Source organism: Hydra vulgaris, chromosome 04 (genome assembly GCF_038396675.1).
Source record: "Hydra vulgaris chromosome 04, alternate assembly HydraT2T_AEP".
Lineage (NCBI taxonomy): Eukaryota > Metazoa > Cnidaria > Hydrozoa > Anthoathecata > Hydridae > Hydra > Hydra vulgaris.
This window is the reverse complement of record NC_088923.1, coordinates 21,857,167-21,864,886: the sequence shown is the minus strand read 5'-3', so window position 1 is coordinate 21,864,886 and position 7,720 is coordinate 21,857,167. Positions and strand designations below refer to the sequence as shown.

The window sequence follows — 7,720 nt, the reverse complement described above, 5'->3', positions numbered from 1 at the left end:
TATATTGATTGATATGTAAAATTAATTTTTAGCTATGCAAGTTTTACATCAAATTCGCATGCAAAAAAAATCTAACGCACTAAAATAAGATGAGATCTTCCTGTTCCGAGTTTTTATTTCCGGAATTTCGGATTAAATTGACTGCGTTATAGAGTTATTAAATAGGTAATCAAAAGGAATTTCTATAATGTAGTTTTGTAAATTTAATCAGTGATATAAACTTTTTACCATGCAAAAATAAAAAATAAAATTTAAATCCTTTTCATCGCTCATATTTTAAACGCGTGCTCGAAATTCAAATTTCAAAATTCTATTTAATTTTTAAAATTGGACAAAATAAGTAGAAATAAAATGAATTTTTATTCTACATAAAATTACTACAAGGTTTTTGAGGCATGCGCATTAATTTAAAAACTAGATTTATTCATATTCAAAAAAAATACTTTCTTTAAATTTACAAGTAAATTTAATACAGATCAGCATTTCTGATGCAAACAAAATATCATAAAATCATTTTTTTAAAAATCACGCATGCCATTTTATAAATGTAATAAACTTTAAAAAAATAGTAAAACAATCTTTTATCCTAAAATTGCAAAAGATTGTAGAAATTTTTTAAATTCTTGAACGATTTTTAAAGTACTAAATGTTTTTATGGTATTTTTATATGGCGGAAGTTTTATATAGTGCTAGATGAATTATTAGGAGATGTTTTGTATGGCGGTAGATGCATTATGTGGTGGTAGATGTATTATATGGAGGATCTTTGTATGGCGGTAGATATTTTACATGAGATGTTTTGGTTGGCGGTAGAGGCTTTATATGGCAGTAGATGTTTTATATGGTAGAAAATTTTTATATGGCAGTATATGTATAAGTAATTAAACTAGTGTTATCTTTGTGTCACAAAATATCTTTTTGCAGCATTCTGAAACTGTTCCAGAAATATAAATGTAAAAACTGTATGAGGAGCAATGCGCAAATAACATGGAGTAAAACCTTTCCAAAGAGCAAACAAACCTTCTCTCTTGACAACTGTAGTCAATACATCTAATCCATTTTTGTATTCTGGTTTACCATTAATAACTTTCATACTTTGGATTCTAGTTTTTACAATATCTGCTGGAAGTGATGCCCAGGTCGTTGCTAAACCACTAACCATGCTGGCAGCAAAGTGACACATAATGTTGTCTTCAAAGTACTTTGTCTCTAGAAGCATTTGTTTTGATTGAGAATAAGTAGCTAGTTGGGCTGCATTTACAAAAATAGCCCTAACAACAGTTGGAGTACATCCTCTCCATAAAGTAAATACTCCTTCTTCAGTTGTAATGCGAAACAATGCATTAAACACATTTTTGTAAGCTCTTTGTTCAGATTTTGGAAGTCTTCCATCATTAGTCATGCGAATCAAAGCAATTTCTGCAGGCGTTCCAACAAATGCTCCAACCGCCCCAGCTATCATACCAAATAAACACTTTTGAGAAAAACTTATATTTCCATCAGCTCCTTTAAAATTATCAGTAAGATTGGTGTAGATTCCCAATCGCACTGTAGTGTATGTTGCCTGTCTAAGCAATCCAGCTGATAATCCATTATAAAGGGCAAAAACACCTTCTTTTTTAGATATTGAAAAAAGAGCATGCATAGCTGTTTTATGTTCTTTTGCTACACCTGCTATTCCACTCATTTGCATTCGAGTTTTAACTAAGTCCATTGGTTGAACAATGCAAGTTGCAGCCATTCCAGCAGTCCCACCCATTAAAAATCGTACATAGCTTGGTATTGCACTTTCTGATGTCATTTTTCTTATGAAAAAAAAAAAAAAAAGATTTAGTTAATGATTTATATAATTATAAGGACATAAATTAATAAATAAATCATAATTATATATATATATATATATATATATATATATATATATATATATATATATATATATATATATATATATATATATATATATATATACATTTATACAACCCTCGGAATTAGGGATGGCAATCAGCAATGCCGATAAACTGCCGACCTCAAAGTGTTTGAGGTCGGCAAAAAATTGCCGACCTAGTTTCAATGTTTTATGGTAAAACCTTTGTATCAAATTTTTTTTTTGCCGACCTCTAAAAGATTGAGGTCGGCAAATTATAGCCCACCTCATTTTCCGAATTCCGAGGGTTGTATATATATTTATGATTTAGTTTCATTTATATATATATATATATATATATATATATATATATATATATATATATATATATATATATATATATATATATATATATATATATATATATATATATATATATATATATATATATATAATAACAATAATAATAATGTATATGTATATACATATATATATATATATAAAATATAGACATATATTATATATATAACCAGTATGCAAATGCTTAGACATTTTTTTTTTAATGCATTTACCCCACATGGACAAAGGGGTCACTAAAGTCAATAGGCTACCCTTTTTTTAGAAAAACCTTTTCAACCTTTTAACTTTGAAACACAAGCATTGACAAACAAGGCTGTTGCACAAAGTAAAACATGTTGAAAGGTCATTAATAACATTATATCAAATAGTCAATTAATATGGGGGCTACAGTCCATACATTGACTAAGGGTTTTAGCTTAGTACAACCCAGATAGGATTATAAGTTAAAAAATTTGTCTAAAAAAGTGTCTAGATTAAAATAATGTGTGTATATGTGTAAAAACTCTATCCCAGTCCCATTTTTTTAGCCTAACTATTTTGACAGTATATACATATATATATATATATATATATCATAAATATATATATATATATATATATATATATATATATATATATATATATATATATATATATATATATATATATATATATATATATACTAAAAATGTAAATATTTTCATAAACAAGACAATGTTTTAATTAGTAAAACCATTTTATTAAAATGAATTAAAATTATTTTAATAAATTGGTAAAAATTTGTCTTGTTTATGAAAATATTTACATTTTTGGTATTGATAAAGTATTGTACAAATTAATTGCATCAAACATTTGTTTGTTATTTGTTATTTCATTCTACATTTTCTTTAATTTTTAACTGCGATTGGCAATATAAGTAAATTTAAAAAAAGTAAATAAACAAAGATAGACACAACACCAAGAAAATGATTTAAAATATTAACTTTACTTCAGTATTCTGATAAATCTCAACAGAAAATAACCACAACTGTTAACTGGTTTATTATGTTCAATAAACCAATCAACAGTTAGCCGGGTCAAGAAGCACTACTTTAAAACAGGGAACTTATTAGGACAAAGAAAATGTTGTCAAAAATGAAAGACCTCAATGAGAGATGACTGATATCTGATGCTGAAGAGAATCGAAAATCCAAAGGAGACAAGTGATCAACTAATGAATGATTTAGCTACACATGACTTCCATGTCTGCTCGAGTACTATGCGAAGGAGGTTAATAGCCACTAAAAAGTTTGCCAGAAAATCTTGTTTATTTATTGATTGTAGGTTTTATTTTCGGATGAATCACATTTCGAAGTGCAAGGTCTTCTATCAAAGTCTGTTTATTGCTCTGATGGTAAGCCTATAAGACCTGGACACATTGAAGAGTATATGAAGTGTTCAGAAAAGATGTTTTGAAGTTGTTTCTTTACTGTTGAACCAGGAGCACTCTACCCAGTTACTGGCATGATGAACTCTGACACTTACATTGAGGTTCTGCAAAATTTAATTTCCGAAATGTTAAAAGCATTTCCAAATGGAAATAGGATATTGCAGCAGGATTTTGCCGCATACCAGACATCCAAAAAAGTCAAGAAATTCATGACAGAAAATCTCAATTGATAATCTCTGGGCAATTGTAAAAAAAAACTGCAAATACATGACTGTATAAATAAAACTAAGCTTACCACCACTATCCTTCAGACTTGGTTTGAAGACCCAGAAATCTAAAACATTTGTTAAAATTTGGTAGATTCTATTCCAAATCATGTGCAGAATGTCATAGCAGCACTAGGAGGACACAAAATATTAGTGTCCAAGTTTTTATTATATTAGTGAAAGAAAACTTAAAAGTTTTTGAATTTTTATTAATATATATATATAATATATATATATATATATATATATATATATATATATATATATATATATATACACACACAATTTTGTTAAAATACAAAAAAACATTTAACTAGTTTTAATAAACTAGATTGACAATTCTATCTAAATGGAGAGAAAAGGAGGATATGATCCAACTATATAAAATCATGAGTAAAATAAATAAAACAGAAAATAACATAAAAATTGTTAAAAATCAAGTTATAGGTCACTGTTTCAAATATTACAAAGAAACAACAAAGAATCCATTAAGACATAATTTTTTTAATAATAGATCTGCAAAACTATGGAAATCAATGCCTTAAGAAGTTGTGGAGTTGTCGACAGTTAACTCCTTTAAAGCAAGATTCAACTGTTGGATGAAAAATAATCACTTGGTTAGGCTGTCACAGTATCCCTAAAGGCGTACTCACTGGCTTACCAAGCCAATTACAGCAAAACTTACTAACTAACTAGTAAAGACATATAATATTAAATCTAATAATAAACTCTTGGTCCTAATATCAATTTCTGTAATTGTGTGCCTATAAGTAATATAGTTTTTCATTGATTCTTCAAGTTAATTTACTCAGACTCAGCACTTTATATATATGTGTATATATGTGTGTTTGTATATATATATATATATATATATATATATATATTTATATATATATATTTATATACATATATATATATATATATATATATATATATATGTATATATATATATATATATATATATATATATATATATATATATATATATATATATATATATATATATATATATATATATATATATATATATATATATACTTATTTATTTTATATTAAATTTTTCAAATACTATTCTTATTGTAATAAAAAAAACAGATTAATTAGCTGCTAAAAGTTGCAATCCACACTTTTAAATAACTTTTCCGGAGCAGTTTTATCTTCTTTTAAAAACGATTCCATGAATTTAATTAGGGTTATCAGATGTTAGGTTTTTAAAAAGCAAAATGAAAACTTTGATTTTAATAGATTTTGCACTGTACTCTTCAACGTTAAGTATCGGAATACTGGTAACCATAATTGAATAAAGAATTTTCTTGATTCTTCCCTCACAAATAGTATACTTAATTGAGAAGACTGATAGTAATTTAACATGTCCATAAGCTTACCCAATTAGAGATACTATACTCAAATAGTATTTGAATTACTATTTGAACATTTATATTTTATGACTATTTAAAAGAGACATTTTTCTTTTGAAAAAAATAAACATTTTTAAAATGTGAATTTTACCTAAAAAAATTTTGCGAACTGTAACACGTTCTTTAAAATAAGAATACATGTAAAACACTAAACAAAATTAAAAAATATTTAAAAACTTAATTAGAAAAAATTTGTCCAATTGAACTTTTTTTGTAAAAATTTTTATATTTGTATAAATTCTTCTCTTGAAAAATTGGCATTAGCATTTCTTTTTTTTAAAACTTCTCGTATATTTAAGAAAGGTTGGAAAATGCTCAAAATGAAACAAAAAATTAAAACCTAACCCACACATGTTTACGACAAGCTAGCATATTTACAACACGAAGTTTGAATTGACAATACCATAATTTAAAACCACTTTAAAGCTGATTTGAAAACTTGCTTTAAAAGTAAAAACAGATTTCAAAATATTTATTTAAGAATTAATGTAAAAAAGCGATATTTACGCACCACCAAGAATGTGGAACTTCAACTTGTCAAAGACATAACGTTAGTAAGTTTTTTAGTTACATGTGCAAAAACTTATATAATCCAAATAGAAAAAGTTTTATAAAAAACCGATAAAAACGTAACTAACTACTAAAACCAATACTAGTAAAACCACTGACGTCTTGATAAATACATCAGTGATATTGAATGTAATTTTTCTAGTACATTTATGATGTGATTGGGAGTTACTTTTTAAAGTTCTATATATTTTTTGAATATGCGTATCCTTCAGAACATGTATTACTGTATTATCTAATCTACTTTAAAGTATACTAGCTACCATTTTTCAAGTCGTCATTTTTTTTTTTTTTTTTTTTTTTTTTAAAAAAAACGCTTAAAATAAAATTTTGACTTTCATGAAGTATAAACTCCAAACAAAACAAAAAGAAACATTTTCTAAAAATTTCAAATTAAAACCTTTATAAGAAGTTGAGAAAACGTGATTATTGTCTTGCAAAGAGTTAAAAAAAATAAAGCATAAGAAAAATGTTAATAAGATTTCGTAAAAAAAAAATGATCATCATTATAAAAACCACCAACAGAATATGATTTCCCTTTTTCATTTTTTTTTATCTATAAATCCTTTTTTCATAAATTTTACCAGCTTTAGTTGGTATAAGGTATCAGCAGAAGAAAATTTTTTTGATACCAGCTATGGTAATCTTATTTATCGTACATTCATTATCAAAAAAAAAAACTTCGCGCTTGAAAAACTTGTAGTTAGCGATAAAACTTTATTCCTTTTTTCTTTCTTTACACGTGTACTAACTATTTTTGAACTGCTTTTTTCGTTACATTTGTACTGATTGCTTTTGCTTTCAGATAGTAGTTTGGGTAGTGATTACTATAACCATAACAACCACAATTCAAGCTATAATCTGAAACCAATTTCAAACCTTCAGTATTTGTGATTGTAATAATACGGATCTTTGTAATAGTCGTTTCCATATAGTCGTACGACAGTCATGCGACAATGGCCGTGCAGCAACAGTGTCATACAACCTATTGTTTTCATTAAATTAAAAACTTATTTTTGACTTTTTTAAGTATTGATTGCATTAATTAATTAAAGAATATTAAAATTATAGTTCAGGACGCAAAAATAGAATCAGCCAATCAAAGTTTAGTGTCGTGCGATAACAATTGTTGCATGAACCAAAACTATGATTGGCAGATTCTATTTTTATCATAAGTATCGTTGAGAAAAAATTCTACATCTACGACAATTATTGTTGGACAGATAGAATTAGTTAAGAAATCTTGCGCGACCAATGTTTCCATACGCTCGCGCGACCGTCTTGCAACTGTTGTGCAACTATTGTACAACCATTTTAAATATATTGAGACCAACCTCAAGTCTATTGTACACCAACCTTTTCTATAATTTATCCTTATACCTATATCCTAGCTGTGCGGACCCAGTGTCATCAGTGTTGTTTCCGAGGGTTCATACCCACCCCTGAGCATAATATATTTTAAATTTTTTCAATCTTGCCATATATATATATATATATATATATATATATATATATATATATATATATATATATATATATATATATATATATATATATATATATATATATATATATATATATATATATATATAACTCATTTAACGCTGATTGTGTAATATTATGTTTAGTAGACCAACAAGCCAAATCAGAAATCAACTCTTCAGTTTCTTTGCTAATTTTACATTTGTTATTATAAAAAGATTCATCTGAATATCTATTTTCAAATTTATCTTCACTTGTATCAGAATTACAATCTTCAAAACTCTCAACAACTATCGGATTCAGTATCAAGTCATATGCGGTATCTGTACTTAATTGTAACTGATCTGGTTGAAAT

General features: G+C 26.4%; 1 protein-coding gene across 1 annotated transcript; it reads right to left on the bottom strand.

Annotated features, from left to right (window-relative positions):
- Positions 1–419: 419 nt before the first annotated feature.
- Positions 420–5,694, bottom strand: LOC100203595 (mitochondrial 2-oxoglutarate/malate carrier protein). The gene is made up of 2 exons (XM_065795788.1): positions 5,662–5,694; positions 420–1,805 (listed from the first exon to the last, which is right to left on the bottom strand). Exons 1-2 carry the CDS (start codon positions 5,667–5,669, stop codon positions 893–895), a joined length of 921 nt encoding a protein of 306 aa, XP_065651860.1. The 5' UTR covers positions 5,670–5,694; the 3' UTR covers positions 420–892.
- Between the last annotated feature and the right edge of the window lie 2,026 nt (positions 5,695–7,720).